At 44.0% G+C, this 18222-nt stretch overlaps 1 protein-coding gene across 4 annotated transcripts in view; it reads right to left on the bottom strand.

Moving 5' to 3' along the window:
• The window catches only part of MRPS35 (mitochondrial ribosomal protein S35), a 44273-nt gene that overhangs the window by 17242 nt on the left and 8809 nt on the right, over positions 1-18222 (bottom strand). For 2 of the 4 annotated variants that reach the window (XM_070049561.1, XM_002712685.5), the window contains exons 2-5: positions 12322-12368; positions 11792-11959; positions 9681-9741; positions 6036-6175 (exon numbers count right to left, since the gene is read on the bottom strand). In XM_070049561.1, coding sequence (XP_069905662.1) covers positions 6036-6175; positions 9681-9741; positions 11792-11959; positions 12322-12368 — 416 coding nt within the window. Of the gene's footprint in view, positions 1-6035; positions 6176-9680; positions 9742-11791; positions 11960-12321; positions 12369-15595; positions 16339-18222 lie in introns of those variants that run through there. The other 2 variants (XM_070049562.1, XM_017343302.3) reach the window with 2 other exon arrangements.

Here is an 18222-nt window from a genome sequence, read left to right as displayed (position 1 = left end):
CACACAATTTAATGAAAAAAAAAAAAAAAAGGAGTTATGTTGCTTACATTAACGTTAAACCCACCAGAAAGCAAGCTTTCCAAGCTCCTTCCGTACAGAGGGAGCAGCTGGCACGCACCATGATTGTATCATGGGAGAAAGGGAGGGGAACAGGCTGTTAGTGCTCGGAAAGCTGGGCACTGGAGCCTTTCTTGAAAGAACTAAGACATGTCTCTTCAGTAAATGAAATTACGGTGCTTATGAGCAGCACTAACAGAATTAAACTCAATTAGTGTCAGGAAAGCTGGAATGTAGAAATAAATGCATAAAACTTAAGAGCTTTAAGAATTTCTACTCTGTAATTATGAGACCTGTATCACTCCAACTGGCTTGGGGAGATTTATTCTTTTAAAAGCTACAGTCATCTCAAGGAGGCTGAAATATCACATCGGGGAGGTATCAAAACATCGCTTTTTCTCAAATGTTAACACTATTCTCATAGGTATTCAGGAGAATTATTTAATGTTACATTAAAAAATGTTGAGTTAAGCTGGGTTCTTCATGGTACCATTTCTTAGAGCAGTTAACATACTAATGAGCTTTCTGGAATTTCAAGATCCAGGGTTGGTGTGTAAATGACTGTCAAATTTATTTGACATACGATTTTAGTTTTCAAAGGACATCTCATGGAATCAGTGTTCTTAAGAAACATTGAAAAAAATGAACATACTTGTGAAATATTTTTTCAACTTTATTTATCTGAAAGGCACAGCAAGAGAAGACAGAAAAACTTTCTTCCATAAACTGGTTCACTCTTCAAATGCCCACAACACCCAGGGCTGGGCCAGGCCAAAGCCAGGAACCAGGAGCTCCATCCCTGTCTCCCACATGGGTGGCAGGAACCCATATTTGAGCCATCACCACTGCCTCTCAGGTGCACGTCAGCAGAAAGGAAGATCTGAGTGAAGCCACCTAACGTGATCGTTAGGCAATCCATTATGGGATGCAGGTGTCCTAAGCTGCAGCTTCAGCTGCTACGCCACAGTATCTACCCCTAAACATAGTTTTAAAAAAATGTCTTACAGGGCTGGTGCTGTGGTGTACTAGGCTAAGCCTCCACCTGCAGCACCAGCATCCCATATGGGTGGAGGTTCATGTCTGCCTGCTCTTCTTCTGATCCATTCCCTGCTTATCCATTAAGCAGTACAAGATGGCCCAAGTGTTTGGGCCCCTGCACTCACATGGGAGACCTGGAATAATCTCCTGGCTTCCCATCGGCCCAGCTCCGGCCATTGTGAACCAGTGAATGAAAGATCTTCTCTGTTTCTCCCTCCCTGTCTGTAACTCTGCCTCTCAAATAATAAAATCTCTCTCTTTTTTTTTTTTTTTTTAGAGGCAGAGTGGACAGTGAGAAAGAGAGACAGAGAGAAAGGTCTTCCTTTGCTGTTGGTTCACACTCCAATGGCCGCCGCGGCTGGCGCACCACGCTGATCTGATGGCAGGAGCCAGGTACTTATCCTGGTCTCCCATGGGGTGCAGGGCCCAAGCACTTGGGCCATCCTCCACTGCACTCCCTGGCCACAGCAGAGAGCTGGACTGGAAGAGGAGCAACCGGGACAGAATCCAGCGCTCCAACCAGGACTAGAACCCGGCGTGCCAGCGCCGCAGGCGGAGGATTAGCCTATTGAGCCATGGCGCTGGCCCAATAAAATCTCTTAAAAAAAAAAAAAAAAAAAAAAAAAAAACAAACTTTCATTTATTTTCATCACTTGAAAGGCAGAGTAAGAGAGAAATAGACATACACAAGTATCTTCCAACCACTGGTTCACTCCCACAAATTCCCTCAATAGTCAGGGCTGGGTCACACTGAAGCCAGCAGTCAGGAACTCTATGTGTCTTCCATGTGGGTGGCAGAAGCTCGGGCACTTACCTGCTTTCTTCCAAGGCACGTTAGCACCAAGCTGGACCAACTCCGTGTCCCATAAGAACTAGCTGAATGCTTTTGAAGTCTGCATCCCCAGAGACCTAAGGACCTCCCTTTAAGCTCCACCTCCTGAGGGCCTCACCACCTCTCAACACAGCCACACTTAGGACCAACCTCCCAACAAGTGAACACTTGGGGGAACGAACTCCAACCATACCCGAACCACAGCAACCATATAGTCATTTCCCATGGAAAGCACTAAGATCAACAAAGAGGTGTAACTGCATGAGAAACAGAGGCTCAAGGGCACTGTGCAGTCTCACACAGTTCTGTCACTTCAATAACCCTGCACGGCCCTCAAGACACCACACGGCAGCAGCCCACTCATCTTCTCATTTTTTCCACTGAAAATGCATTCCCTTGAGAAGCAAGCATGACACCTATTTTGTTATTGGCAATGGCCTATGACTTAAAAAGCATGCCACACTCACTTGCTGAATGAATATGCACAAAGTTTTCATAGGGAGAATATACTGTTTTTTTAAGCACTGTGATATTTTTCAAAAATCTGAACTCAAGAAAATATAAATAAGCACACTTTAAAAAAAAACTAGACTAGTAAAATATGAACTAGGAGGGATCAAGCCAATCCAGTGTTCACACATGGCAAACAGTGTGAACTGCCACAGACCTCTGGGACAAACATGTATCAACCACCAGGTTATCAGCTTCACGGACAAAACAACCCACTTATGGTAGCTGATAACAATGTGGAGAATGACTTATAAGAAAATAAAATGTGCCTACATTATAATCATGCATATATATGCACATACACATGAACACAGAGATGAAATATACAGAAAAATGAACAGTTTTTATAATACATTAAGAAGGTAGTAATTTTACAATTTCCTTCAATGAAATTCTAATAATGTTTAACAATACATTAAAAAATATTTAAAATGTAAGTATTTTAGTTTTTTGCATATAAAGTGGTCCAAAAAACTGGCAGCGATGTCATTCATTATTGCAACAACTGCTGCAAAACTCAAATCACATCAATAGTTTAATGTTCAAAAATCTATACCGAGTTTATGTTAAAACTCATAAATATTTCAGGAACAGTTAGGTGGTACACTCACGCCACCTGCTAGCACTCAAAGGCACTGCAAAACTGTTAGTCAAACCTAGATTAATACTTGAACTTCCAGCTAAATGAGATTTTCTGCCTTTCACAACATTAAAAGAATCGTGACATCTTTTTTTTCAAGCTGGTATTTTTCAAAAAGATTATTCTCAAAATAACATCAATATTTCAAATCACAGTAAGCTGAGTTCATAAGTATCTTTAAATGCCTGTATTTAACAAAAAAGGAGGTACATACATTGAGTACTGTGTCTAAATACGTGAAACACTCTCTACAAACAAGGATGGTGCAAGGGGTTAGAGTGCTCTATCAGATGTAATATTGAGAATAACAATAGAGAATAACATTTGTATATTTTCTAAAATAACTTCTAAAAGGAGAACTATCATGTCAAAGGATTTAACTCTTTTTGGAAACTGTGAAAAAGAGTAGCTCTGTGAGAAAGCCTGTGTTCCTATGTACTCAGGAACTTAGATATTATTACAAATCAACTTGATAGGTAAACACTTTATCCTACACTTAAAATTTGCATGTCATTGAATATTATTCAGGTTGATAATTTGTTCCTTTTAATAATGCTTATTTTATTTAATAATGCTTATTTGATAACTGATTTCTTATATATATACTGATTTCTTATGTATTTGTTTCTTTTTAATACAACTTTATTGATACATAATTACATACTACAGAATTCACCCTTTGAAAATGTGCAATTCAGTGGTTTTTCATATATTCTGACTTGTGTCACTGGCGCCACTATCTGATCCAAGAGATGCTTATCACCATAAAAAAAGTCCTGTTAATGGTCACTCCTTATCCCTCTCCAGTTACCTCTGAGTCCCGTCCACCACCAGCCCACTTCTGTCTAGGAATTCGCCTTGTATCTTAGAGAAATGTGGGATTCTTCTATATGAAAGACTTGTCCCTTCTCCCTCATTTATTTCTTTGTTCACTTATTTATGCAAGCATGGGCATTTATTTTATATCTGGATATAATTCCATGATACATTATTTATTTTTTGCTCACACTGTTCCAGCCCCGGTAACTGGGTCTCTTACTTGGCCCATCTGCTCCTCTGCCATGCCACCATCTTTGGTTTTTAAACATTTCCTTATTTTCTGGCCTTTATAAAATGTTCCAAGCCCTTCTTACATATGCTCTGTTCTAGTCCTGGAATCTCCAAGGTGCACTTTTGAGTCATTTGAAGGGTAACGGCAAAATTCTTTGACGTACTTCCTAGGATCCCCAGAAGATTAACTTTTGTGTACTACTGTAACCTGTGTTTTAAGCAAGAACACTGTAAATGGCCTGCAAAAATGTGTTGAAAATTTGTGCAGCCATTTTTACATATTTGCTGACAAATTAACCAAAGAGTTTTTATCCATTTTCTGATATAGCTGATTAATTTATAATTTGCTTTCTTTGTTGGGTTTACAGATGAAAGTTGTGCCATGTTTATGAAATGAATTCACAAAGCTTTAAAGCTTCTTTTTATCCCATAGGATTGTTTAAACAGCATAGTTATATATGTATATGTTTTTAGACTGGAAATATTTTCAAACTACAAAAGATGATCCACCTTTACTATAAAACACTTAGAAAACATAGAGGCCAGCACTATGGTGTAGTAGGCTAAGCCTCCACCTGTGGCGCCAAAATCCCATGTGGTTGCCCATTCGAGTCCTGGCTGCTCCACTTCCCATCCAGCTCCTTGCTGATGGTCTTCCTGGCTTCTGGCTCCTAGCTTCAGCTTGGCCCAGCTCTGTCTGTTGTGGCCATTTGGGGATTGAACCAGTAGTTGGAAGACCCACCCAGCCACCCACCCACCTCCCCTACTCCCCCCGCCTCTGCCTCTCTGTAATTCTGCCTTTCAAATAAATAAATCTTAAAAAAAGACAAGATCCAAAGCCAGTAGCCAGGACCTTCTTCCATGTCTCCACATGGGTTCAGAGGCCTGAGCACTCAGGCCATCTTCCACTGCTTTCCCAGACCAAGCTGCACGGATCCATAGCCAGGAGCTTCTTCTGGGCCTCCCACGTGGGTGCAGGAGCCCAAGGACTTGGGCCATCTTCTACTGGTTTCCCAGGCCATTGCAGAGAGCTGGATTGGAAGTGGAGCTGCTGGGACTCAAACCAGCGCCCATATGTGATGCTGGCACTGTAGGTGGCAGTTTAATCGGCTATGCCACAGCGCCAGCCCCAAAATGGACCAAACATTTATGGTCACTCTACATTAGGGAATTATCTGCTTGTATTTCCCATTTCAGTGTCAGAAAAAGGGCTATGTCTGAACTGATCAACAATGTACCACCTGCCACAAATAACATCACATATTGTAATAGACCAACATTTATCTATTTCGTAGCTATTAAGAATTAAAGAATGCTTAATAATAATGGAAAATGCTTATACCACATGAAAAAGAAAATATTACTGAGTACATTTAGTTATCACCATTAAAAAAATAAAGCAGCTAGCTGTAAATACAATAAAAAGAGCTACTGCAGTTCACATTGGCTAGGCACAGAATTATGGACAATTTTATAATTTAAAACTTTTATTATATTTTTCATTCTCTTCGGTAAATACTAGTTTTCTAGTCACACATTCACAATGCATTTCTAAATAACGTATTATAATGATTTAATTTAAAACAATCTCGAGAGTGGGCATTGAGCACTGCAGTTTCAGTTACTGCTTGGCACTCCTGCACCCCACAGCCGAGTGCGTGGTTTGAATCTCAGCTACTCTACTTCCAAGGCAGCTTCTGACAACATATGTCCTGGGAGGCAGTGGCTGATGACGTAAGCGCGTGGGTCCCTGCCACCCACTTGGGACACTCAGGTTGAATTCCTGGATCCTGGCTTAAGCTTGTCCCACCTCTGGCTATTGCAGCCATTTGGGAATTGAACCAGTGGACGGAAGATCTCTCTCTCTTTCAAAACAAATGAAAAATAAGTAAAAAACAAATCTCTTACCCTTAAGGTTACTGTTCGTGCCTTGGGGTTGCGAATGGACGGTCCTGATGAAACGTAGGCAGCTGTGTCAATTTCAATTGGAAAATGCTTCTCACATTTCTCATCAGTGTCAAGTGCGGCTGGCCACTCCGTGCAGAAATCTGAGAGGTTAAAAAACTACCTCAATTATGGTTCTGCAAATATATTCTCAATTGTAATCCATGCTACCAAACACCAAATTAGTAAGCTGTCTCAGGACATACAACATGGAAGAACAGATGCTCTTCTGAATTTTACATCATCACCCCTCATCCTTTTCTTAGCTGGTACTTCCTAATCAGGAGTCTAATTAAGGGAATGATTTGAATATTGCAGATGTGATGGGAAGCAGGGTGTTCAGTGACGAGCCTATTACAGCTTCGCACATATGTGCTTCCTTTCCAACTAAAAGCAAACAGTTCACACACCAGAGCACTGTTTTTTAAAAAAGCAACAGATAACGTTAATTCATTGTCAGATGAAGATGACTGATGATCAGCTGGTAGGAACTGAAAGCAGCCCTGAAAAAGCTGTGAAGAGGGAACTGAAATGCGGTCAGCTACCTTCCAGAAACTGAGCCAAGTCAAGTTTCAATTCAAACAGGCAAACAAGACGAGACCCCCACTTAGTGGGATTCTCACAGTTAACTCACGTTCCCTCTGTGTGCCCTCTCTATGCCGACGGGGTCCACTGGCCCGAGGAACAGCCCTGTCCTCCTGGTTGGCCAAGACAGCCTCCAGAGGAGGTGGGCCTGGGTCTGAGACCTCAGCCACAACAGAAGTTCCCAACACCATGGACACAGCTGTCTGTCCATCTGCACAGCACAACTGGAGGGGGTAAAAAAGTACCTTAAACTACAAGCAGTAGCACCCAACCTCCTACAGCTACCCATAGCTGATTTCATCTCGTCCCATTCCTAGCAAGTTAGTGTAGTGTGGGATGAAAACCAGCACCATCAGGCTGCTCCCAATGGAAATTTCATTACTCAAATGGCATCACACATAGGAAGAGCTCAAAGCAACGGTCTTCTTAAGGTGAAACATGTTAGATGGCAGGGATCCATGCTTCCTCCAGAAACACAGGGCTGCAGGAGACTGGTTGTAATTACAGGCGGATGTGGGAGTTCTTCAGGGTGATAACCTAAAGGATACTGAGAGCTAGTTCGCCAAAATATTTTCCCAAATAGACAGCTTTCCTGTGGTAGTCACTACATTTAGCCCCTATTTAGGCTTTAAAATCAGAGTTAGCAAATATCACTGTAAGTTACAAAGACTCTCTGATACCTGGGACTAAATGTACTCTAGCAAATTAAGAATAACTTGCACCATTCCCTAAACACCTGCTTGAAAGATCAATTCTAAGTCACTTTGAAGGAAGAGAAGTATCTCTGCAATTAAGAACATTTTGACATTAAAAAAAAAAGAACAGAGCAAGTGAGTTGAGTTTTATTCCCAGAATGGATTGATTCCAACATCCTGTACTACACAAGAGGCATTACTATCAGGCACCTTCTCAGGCACCTTCTCAGACGACTTTGGAGAATTACATGAGCTTTTGGGTTTGCACCAAATCTTTTTTTTTTTTCCAACTGTGAATAAGTCATTTCAATCACCAGATGATAATTACAGTTTTTAAATTAAATTACTTAAATTACATGTCTAAAAAACACAGCCAGCTGGAAAGTACATAATAGACTCCTATTAGGTTTACTCATCTGATAGGTAAAGACCAGACTTTGAAAGACCTTGGTTTTTATTTAACTTCTGCCACTGATTATTAAAGTTTTGGTAAATTACCTAACTTTCCTGCATTTCACTTTTTCCATTTGCAAGTTAGATATAAAATCTGAACTGACCTACTTTGGAAGAAAACCGGGAAGAAATATTTGAAAAGCCTTTGAGTTATTTGGAAGGTGCAATCGAAATCCAGAGCCTGGCAGAAGTGTCAAAGCCTAATTAAGGAAAGATTAAACTGCTCCTTCAAGCACAGTAAAACACACTGCTACTCTTCTGAACATGCTATATAAAAGGCTTTCACTACAAATCAGGATGTAGTACAGAAATATTTCATGAAAGTTATTAGTTTCATTAGCTAACAATAGTATCTGAAAAGAAAAATTAAACTGATCACATTGTACAGAAACACATTTGTTAACCAGCTTTCTAAAGCATCAAAACAGAACATGTCATTTATGGCAAACGGTGCACAAATTTGGAATAGTGATCAGTTTTAGTCCAATTCCAGGCACGGATGAACACAGAAACACAACCTCTGGGGACAAAAAAGCATTCTCATGCTTAATGTAGCAGAGGTCTACATAAACAAAACCGGTTTTTGTTCCCTCATTTCAAGTGTAAGGTTGTTATTCCTAGGTTGTAGGACCTTTTTATATCTTTTGTATTTTTTTGAATGGAAAGTACTCCCAAAGCTCAAGTTTAATAATAATTATGTTTGCTGTGCTATTTCTCCTTCTAACACAATCAGACTACCTGTGAAGCGTTTCTAGGTTTCATTTTTTCCCCCTATCAAGTCTTAGCAAGTATTCTGACCTCTCTTCCTGCCCCCACCCCTTCTTTTCCCCAAAGACAGAGGGAGAGAACCCACTCACTGGTTCCCTTCCCAAATGTCCCCAACAGGCCAGGCTGCATATCTTATGTGGGCAGCAGGGACCCAACTACTTGGATCACCTACTGTCTAGAGCCAGGACTCAAACTCAAGAACTCTAACATGGAATGCAGGCATCCCAAAAGGCAACCTGACATACCAAATGCCAATTCCTTTTCCTACATCTTCGTGAATATGCTGGCTGTAGTTCAACAGTGAGTCTCGAACCCACCTGAGAGGCAGGATTATGGTTTCTACTTCCATTATTATTGATAATTTCCTATAGGGCAGCTAGCAAAAAAAAAATACATACATAAAAATTTATAAAAATTTCAGATATACTTGAGTTCAAGTCCTGCCTCCATTTCCCATTCAGCTTCTTGTTAACACACACCATGGTGGGGAGCAGATGATGGCTCAAGTGCTTGGGTCACTGCCATCCCATAGGACACCCAGACAGAGTTCCAAGTGCCTGCTTTTGGTCTGGCCCACTTCCAGCTGTTGTGGGCATTTGGCAAGTGAACCAAAGGAGGGAAAATCTCTGTCATACTGCCTTTCAAATCAAAGCAGTAAACATTTTTTAAAAGAGAAAAAGAACCAATGATGACTCAGGATATAAGGCTGCATGGCACATTAGAATTGAGATTATTTTCTTTTTTTTTTTTTTTATTTGACGAGCAGTTACAGACAGTGAGAGAGAGAGACAGACAGAAAGGTCTTCTTCTGTTGGTTCACTCCCCAAATGGCCGCCACAGCCAGCGCTGCGCCGATCCGAAGCCAGGAGCCAGGTGCCCCGTCCTGGTCTCCCATGGGGTGCAGGGCCCAAGCACTTGGGCCATCCTCCACTGCCCTCCCGGGCCTCAGCAGAGCTGGACTGGAAGAGGAGCAACTGGGACTAGAAGCCGGTGCCACAGGCAGAGGATTAACCAAGTGAGCCACGGTGCTGGCCACAGAATTGAGATTCCTAATGTTATGTTCAAAGGCTACCCAAAGTTTATGGAGGAAAACAGTCACGTTTTGTACCTTTAAGAACTTCACAGTGCTTTTTAATCGCTACAGGAGTCAAATGCAGAAAATTGGGGATCTAAAATAGAAAATTTAAACAAACATTTTAAAAGCATGAAAAAAAATCGTTTTCATAAAAGTACATCACAAGCACAAAAAAACCAAGAATAAAATCTGACAGTTTTTTTTTACAATACTAATTCTATGTTAGAGTAGCCTGTTATCAATCTCAAGAAACAAATGCCTTAAAATACAAATTCAGTATCAAGTACTAAGTGATGCTGACACCCTAGACTATCTTCAGACTGTATAACCCTTTTGCTAAGGGGCCAGAGCTGTGGTGCAGTGGGCTAAGCCTCCTCCTGCAATGCCAGCATTCCATACGGGTGCCAGTTCGTATCCCAGCTGCTCCTCCTCCAGGGATCCAGCTCTCTGTTTATGGCTTGGGAAAGCAGTGAAGACGGTCCAGGTGCTTAGGCCTTGGCACCAGTGTGGAAGACCCACTCCTGGCTCCTAACAGGCCCAGCTCCAGCCGTTGCAGCCATTTAGGGAGTGAACCAGTGGATGGAAGACCTGTGTCTCCTTCTGTCCATAATACCACCTCTCAAACAAATAAATAAAAATCTTAAAAAAACCCAAAACCCTTTAGCTCTGACAAGGATCTCACAAGAGCACAGCTGTTCTAAGTATTCTTTCTGCCATGAATCTACAGACGTACAAGCAAATGTTCCTTATAAAACTGTGAGACAGGCACTGCTGTAAGCACTCATATATTAGGTTAATAAGCTTATTTAGTGTCAACATCCCTAGGGACAGATGGCATGCATTAACTGCAAGCATGTTTACGTGTATTAAAATATTCACAGCCATTAGCTTTATTACAAATCCACTGGTACTGTCCCCAACCCAGTGACATTTTCTCAAGAACTTCATTTTAAATTAGGTTCCCTTTTCACTCTGAAAAGCAATGCGTTTTCCTCCACGTTTGCTTTCTTACATCTCTTGAAATGTTTCCAGTTCCAAATTTCATTTACTTGTCTCCAGCAGCAGAGAACCCCTTTCTCCCTGTTTGCATCTCAGTTTTTATCACCTTTTAGCAAATTTTCCATTTCATTTTTAAAAATTTATTTATTCTCATTTTCCTTAAAATGTAGAAAAAGAAAGACCAGCAGATGCTAAGGGAGAAAAAAAGTATATTCCATCTGCTGGTTGACTGCCCACACGCCCAGAACAGTTGGGGCCAGGCCAGGTCAAAGCCAAGAACCAAGAACTCCATCCAGGTTTCCCATTTGGGTTGCAGGAATCCAGATACTTGAGCCGTCACCTGCTGCCTCCCAGGGTCTACACTAGCAGGAATGCTGTATCAGAAGTAGAGGATCCAGGATTCCAATTAAGCACTCCAATACAGGACATGGGCATCCCAAGCAGCACTGGACAAAATACTCGCCCTTTTTTGTTTCCCAAAAACTCTTATCTAGTGGAAATAGTTTTCCATTGTACAACAACTTGCACTGTGCATAAAAGAAAACCATATAAGATAGATATTTTCAGACTAAACATTTATATTGTCTTTTAAAAAACCCCTACAGCTCATAAGTCATTACAGATGCTATCAAAGGAAGCATTTAATATGACCCATTTTGCTTGTAAGAAGAAAGAAACTAAAGTTGGTGTACCAGAACCAAAACAGTAAATCTTTCTAGAAAGAAAGTATCTAAGTTCCTTTATTAAAAGTCCATACCTGCCAATTCAAGTTCCTCTTGAAAGTACAATACAGAAAAGACACAAAATAGAAGATCTTATTTCTTTCCCAAGCACATTAATAGGGAGCTGGACTGGAAGTGGAGCAGCCAGCACTTGAACTGGCACTTGGACAGGGATGCCAGCATTGCAGGCCATGGCTTAACCTGCTATGCCACGATGCTGGCACTTAATTATAGTTCTTCAACGCTGAGGATTCAGTCTTTACCATGGATAATCAAGATACAACATCCGTTACGCCCTTGGAAACTTTTCAAGTTAAAATCTGACAATTCACTCCTGAACCTCAGGGAAAAGGGGACGCAGATGGAGGCAGCATCAGCGTTCACTCAGGTCTAGTCTGAGCCACGAGGCAGCACGTTGCTTACCTTCAGAAGTTCTAGATTGCCCTCCTTTGCCATGGGCACACCCTTTTTCACTGGATAACCCATGCGAACAGGAAGAGGGACTACAGAGGGCTTAAACGGCGCTGCAACGGGGTACACGCTGGGCCAGTCCTGGTCAACAGCCATTTTCTCTGTCCTAGGAGGCAGTGCCTAAGAAACACAAAACAGTGCAAATATGAACACACTCTTTAATTTCAAAGGAAGAAGCTGCAGTTGTGAGAAGCAAGCAGAGCCGCGACCTCCATGAAGGCTGGCCTCTCACGAAGCACTGCAGTTAAAGACAGCACCAAACCGGCCTGAGCATCTCGGCAGCGCTCCCCAGCTCTAAGAACCCCCTTACTTCCACATTCCCTTTACTACAGTGTTCTCTGAATCTAGTTCATTACATTTTTGGCAACATTTTTTACATTCTGTTGGTGAAGGGATGGGTTAACAGTATGTTCTGGATCTATTTCACATCAGAACTTCTGAATCATTAAAATACTACACAGGAGGACTCACGGACTGTTTACCTTTCTCCTCTGTGCCCTCTGACTTCTGGATGTTCTTTGTGTTGTATCTAAAAGACAGTAAAACAGGAACTGAGAATTTAATAACACGGACTTGTTCAACACCAACTATGATCCCATAACTCTAACACATTTCCCAAAAATAAACAGTAACACATTTTCTTCACAATGAGAGACAAAAATCATCTTTCAGCACTGTGGCATAGTAAGTTAAGCCTCTGCCTGAGGCGCTGGCATCCCACACAGGTGCTGGTTCGAGTCCCAGCTGCTCCATTTCCAATCCAGCTAACCGTCTGGGAAAACAGTAGAAGGCAGCCCAAGTGCTTGGGGCCCTGCACCAGTGTGGGAAACCTAGAGGAAACCCTTGGCTTCTGACTTCATATCGGCTCAGCTCTGGACATTGCAGCCATTTGGGAAGTGAACCAGCAGACGACTTCTCTCTAACTATGCCTTTCAAATAAATAAATGAATCTCTTTAAAAAAAAAAAAAAAAAGGCAAAAAGTCAAAACTAACTAAAGGACCAGCATTATTGTACAGCAGGTTAAGCCACTGCTTCCAATATCAGCATTCCATATTGGAGTCCCAGTGCAAGTCCCAGCGGCTATGCTTCTGATCCAGTAACCTGCTAATGCACCTCGGGAAGCAGCAGGCGATGGCCCAAGTGCTTGGACCCTGCCACCCATGTGAGAGACCTGGATGAAGTTCCCCTCCCTGGCTTTGGCTTGGCCCACACCTGGCTGTTGTAACCATTTGGGAAGTAGACTAGCGGATCGACGATCTCTTTCTCTACTCCTCTTTCAAATAAAAAATATTAAAAGAGATATTTAAGAAAATTCTATAATTGAATAAACAGTTTACTTTATGTGCTATTTTTTATTTTTTATGATTTTTATATGATTTATTTTTTACATGATCTTTATACGATTAGTAAACTAATCATCTAAAGAAATCTTTAGAAGTATTTATTTAATTCAAAGTCAGACTTACAGAGAGAGGAAGAGAGAAAAAGAGATCTTCCATCCTCTGGTTAACTCCCCAGATGACCACAAGAGCCAGGGCTGGGCAGGCCAAAGCCACAAGCATGCAACTCCAACCAAGTCTCCCACATGGATGGCAGGGGCCCAACTTACATGGGCTATCCTCCATGCTTTCCCAGGTACACTAGCAGGGAGCTAGACTGGAAGCAGAGCAGCTGGGAACTAAAACAGCACTAACACCCAGGCAGCTGCCAGCCCACTGTACCATGACACTGGCCCCTAAAGAAATATTTTCAATAAAATATTAAGGTTCAAGTGTGGTATAGCTGTTTAAGCTGCTGCTTGGGACATATGCATCCTATTTAGAATGTCTGGTTCAAATCTTGACTACTCCACTTCCAATTCATCTTACTGCTAATGCACCTGGAAGACAACAGATTTAACCTCAAGTACTTGGGCCTCTGCCACCCATGTGGTGACCGAATGAAGTTCCTGGCTTGGGGATTTGGCTTGGCCTAGCCCTGGCTGTTTTAGGCATTCGGGCAATGAACCAGAGGATGGAGGATATCTTTATCTTTCTCTCTCTCTCTCTCTGCTTTTCAAATAAATTTTAAAAAATAAGTTAAGGTTCACAGCAAAATAAACTCATTTTCTCAAGTTAAAATATCCCATTCGATATATTCTGCATCTTCCAAGATTAGTTTTGAAATGTTCTAATTATAAATATACCCTTTCATATTTAACAAACTGTCAAAAACATTTTAGTTTTTCCTTCTCTGTTGTATGTAAGAACTGCCAATGTTCACACCAATAACAAAAATCACAGCCACTCCTAACAAGTCATATGACTGAAGAAGAGACCAGATTACTAATACACAGTAAATACCTTTTAAAATATTATCTCGGGGCCAGCACTGTGGCAGAGCAAGTAAAGCCGTCACCTGCAGTGCTGGCATCCCATGTGGGTGCCGGTTGGAGTCCCGGCTGCTCCACTTCTTATCCAGCTCTCTGCTATGGCCTGGGAAACCAGCAGAGGATGGCCCAAGCCCTTGGGCCCCTAAACCTTCATGGGAGACCCAGAAGAGGCTCCTGGCCTCCGGTTTCCGATTGGCACAGCTCTGGCCATTGCAGCAATTTGGGGAACGAACCAGAAGATGGAAGACTCATTTCTCTCTCTGCCTCTACCTCTGACTTTCAAACAAACAAATAAATCTTTAAAAATAAATAAATCTTAATCTGTAACTCTGCTTTTCAAGTCAATAAATAAATCTTTAAAACAATATTTCCTCATGATTCTCCAAATAATGCGGCAGAGTAAAATAATAGCTCTAAGGATGCCTGCACTTCCACATGCAGGTACTATGCTAAATATATCTCATCATCTCATTAAAAATAAGATTTACTCATTTGAAAATCAGTGTTACAGAAAGGGAGAGATCTCCCATCCACTGGTTCACTTCCCAGATGTCCACAAAGGCCAGGGCTAGACCAGGCCAAAGCCAGGAGCTAAGAGCTTCTTCCAGATCTCCCTCGTGGGTATCAGGGGCTCAAGCACTTGGACCACCTTCTGCTGCTTTCCCAGACCATTAGCAGAGAGCTGGATCAGAAATGGAACTGATGCCAACTGGTGCCATATGGGATGCCGGTGTTGTAGGCGGCAGTTCTACCCACTATGCCACGATGTCAGCCCTCATTTAAAGCAGAGAAAAATCTCACATTAAGCAGCAGTCTCACTTTGCTATAAAATATTGGGAAAGATGCCTTTATCTGTGTATATTTCTGTCTTTCACTACTGTAGACACTCTGAGTGGTCTGTAACACGAAAATATTTGGAAATGTCGGAGCAAGTCAAGGACTAGGGAGCAAGGGGTTAAATTGATATCCACACAGCAAAGTCAAGATCAGACTCTGAACCTCCAGTCTGTCTACTTCCTTTACACGGAAGGCTCCACAGCTACAACCAACTTCCAGCACCCTGCCCTTCAGTCTTCCTCGGATTTCCTGTCCCTCCGCTGGGAACATACTTCCCCTCCATCGGCCTGGTTCCTGTCCCTTTCTCCTCCTCCCAACTCCTCCTCTGACAAATCCCTGTGCATCCCACAACGCTCACTCATTCATTCAAAAACAGTGATACCGCGTATTAGAAACTAGGGATCAATCAGTCCTTGCCCCCACAGAATGCAGCCTGTCCAATCACACAACTTTTGAACAAGTCATTTCAATAAACAGTATCACAGAGAGCAGGGAACTGAACATTTCTTTTAGCTGGTGTGACAGTCAACCTTGAGTGTCAACTTGCCTGGATTTGGGGATGCCCTGGGCGCTGGGAACACGTCATGTCTGGGTGCATCTGTGAGGTGTTTCCAGAGGAGACTGGCAAGTGCGTGGCTGGACCAAGTGGGCAAGACGCTCCCCCAACGAGGGCGGGCACCACCCAGGAGGCCGAGGCCCCTAACAGAACAAAAAGGCAGAGGAAAGGCGACTGCACGCTCTCTCCCGGAGCTGGGACACGCCTCTCCTCCTGCCTCAGACATCAGAACCTGGTTTCTCCAGCCTTTGGACCTGGGGACTGGCACCAGCACTGGAGTCACACTGCCATACTCACGTCTCTGATTCGTCTCTCTGGAGAACCCAAACACAGCTAGGGAAACCTCTGTGAAGGAGTGAATCTTGAGCCGACACCTGAAGAATGAGCAAGAGGTACCCACAGAAGACAGGCAAGGGAGAAAGTTCTCAGGGCACAAGAGAGCATGGAAAAGCAAAGGCCATGTGTGAATTCAACATGGCTAAAATTGAAAACAAGGAAAGAGGGGCAGGCAGCACACTTCCTAACCGGGAGTTCGCCGGCAGGGCTCTGGTTTCCTTCCTCGACTCCTCCCAGTCCCTGGACACAGCACAGCTCTGCACCCGCTGCTCAGGATAAAATCTAACAGGCATTCTTGGGGTTGGTCCTAGTCTCACACCAAATCCCTGGGTAAATCCTAACAGAGACACCTTCAAGTATGTCCCTGTCCAGCCACACTACCTTCTTCACTCTTACCCCCATCCAAGTCACCATCGTCTCACTGGACCACTGCAACAGCCCCCAGACAGGTCCCTGGCCTTCCCCCACCCCGTACCCCGACAATCAGTGCTCCACACAGCAGCTACCCATCTTTTAAAAGTCTAATTCACAGTCTACTACTTTCCTGCTCAAAGCCTCCCCAGGTGATCCTAAACTCACAATAAAACCTGAGCCCAAAGCCAAGGCAGAATGCCTAGGAGCCTGACAAGGGCAGGCCATTACTGAACTCCCTGATGTCCCGCGCCATCCACGCTCCCCTGTGCTCACTTGGCTCCATTCAGCTCAGCCTTCTGTCTGTTCTGGGCTCCCGAATCTCACCTTGAGGCCTTGGAGCTTCCAGGGCCCTGCACTGACAATGCCTTCCCTAACCATGGCTCTGGCCTCTCAAACCTCCCTTACTCCAAGAGGTCACTCTGACTACCATTCAGCCCACCCAGTCTCTGACCCTCACTAAACACTACCTGGCATTTACTTAGTTGTTTACTTGTTTATACTCTGATTTCCCCAAAACAATGCAAACTTCACCAGGTCAGGGACCTTGTTGTATCCCCTAACGCACTGCCTACCGCACATGAGCAGGTATATTTCCGAGGGCTGGCGCTGTGGCACAGTGGGCTAAGCCTCCACCTTCAGTGCCAGACTCTCATATGGGCACCGGCTCATGTCCCAGCTGCTCCTCTTCCAATCCAGCTCTCTGCTATGGCCTGGGAGAGCAGAAGATCGCCCAAGTGCTTGGGACACTGAACCCACGTGGGAGCCCTGGAAGAAGCTCCTAGCTTCAGATCGGCTCAGCTCTGGCTGTTGTGGCCATCTGGGAGTGAACCAGTGCATGGAAGATCTCCCTCTTTCCCTTTCTGTCTCTAACGCTCTCTCTCAAATAAATAATAAATTGAAATCTCTAAAAAAATATATGAACGAAAAACGTAAAATAGGCAAGTGTTAAGACCATGAAGAGCCACGATGATGCATTAAAGAATTTATAACGCATTGTCAAGTAACAGGAAGCCAGTTGCAGACTGTGAGCAAGGCAGCGGGGCAAGGCCAGATGCGCACTTTGAACACTTCACTCTGGCTGCGGAGAATTCAGAGAGCAGTAACCGCAGCTGTCAGCAGTGCGCAAGGGGCAGCAGCGGAGCCACCTGGGGTAGTCCTGCTGCCTCAGCACCTGCAGGTGACTCTGGCTCCGAAGATCAGCACGGGCCAAGGCTGACCTGGATGACCTACACCAAATGACACGCCTACCAGCAGCGGTGATGGGCGACACGGCCCCCCATCAGGACTGAGAGGGCGAAACCACGCATACTCCTCCCCCTTATTAGAATGGACCTCCCCTTTCACGAAACGACCCCAGAGACCCTGAACACCGAGCAGAGACCCGGCCGCTGCCCTCCGAGCAGCTGAGTCTTGGCTTTCTCAAGGCTACTGTTATTCCTGAATTCTTTCTGGAAGCCCAGTCAAGGGCGTGGGGGACCGCGCAGCCCCTGCTGTCCGGCGCCGGAAGGAACGAAGTAGATGACAGCGATGCAGGAGGCAGGCGGATGGCCCCGGGGGACAGGACCCCCTCGGCCACTGCTGTCCCCTCCTCACTCCCCCGTCCCTCCATCCTCACTTCCACACGGCGTCTCTCGCACCACGAGTGCTTCTCCCTTGCTAAGCCCGCCTCTGCCGCCAGGTTCCTCCAGCGCCAGGGCGCCATGCACACCCCCACGGCCCCTGCCCCGTGAAGGTCACCTCAGCTCCGTCCGCAGACCCGGAGTCCCCATATGCTGGCCTGCAACTCACAGCCGCAGTCCGCGTGGCACGGCCGCGGGCCTCCCTTCGCGCTCGGGGGAACCCGGGGGCCCCACACGGCCCGACAAACA

The sequence above is a fragment of the Oryctolagus cuniculus genome, chromosome 9 (assembly GCF_964237555.1).
Source record: "Oryctolagus cuniculus chromosome 9, mOryCun1.1, whole genome shotgun sequence".
NCBI lineage: Eukaryota > Metazoa > Chordata > Mammalia > Lagomorpha > Leporidae > Oryctolagus > Oryctolagus cuniculus.
This window is presented reverse-complemented; position numbering and strand designations above follow the sequence as displayed.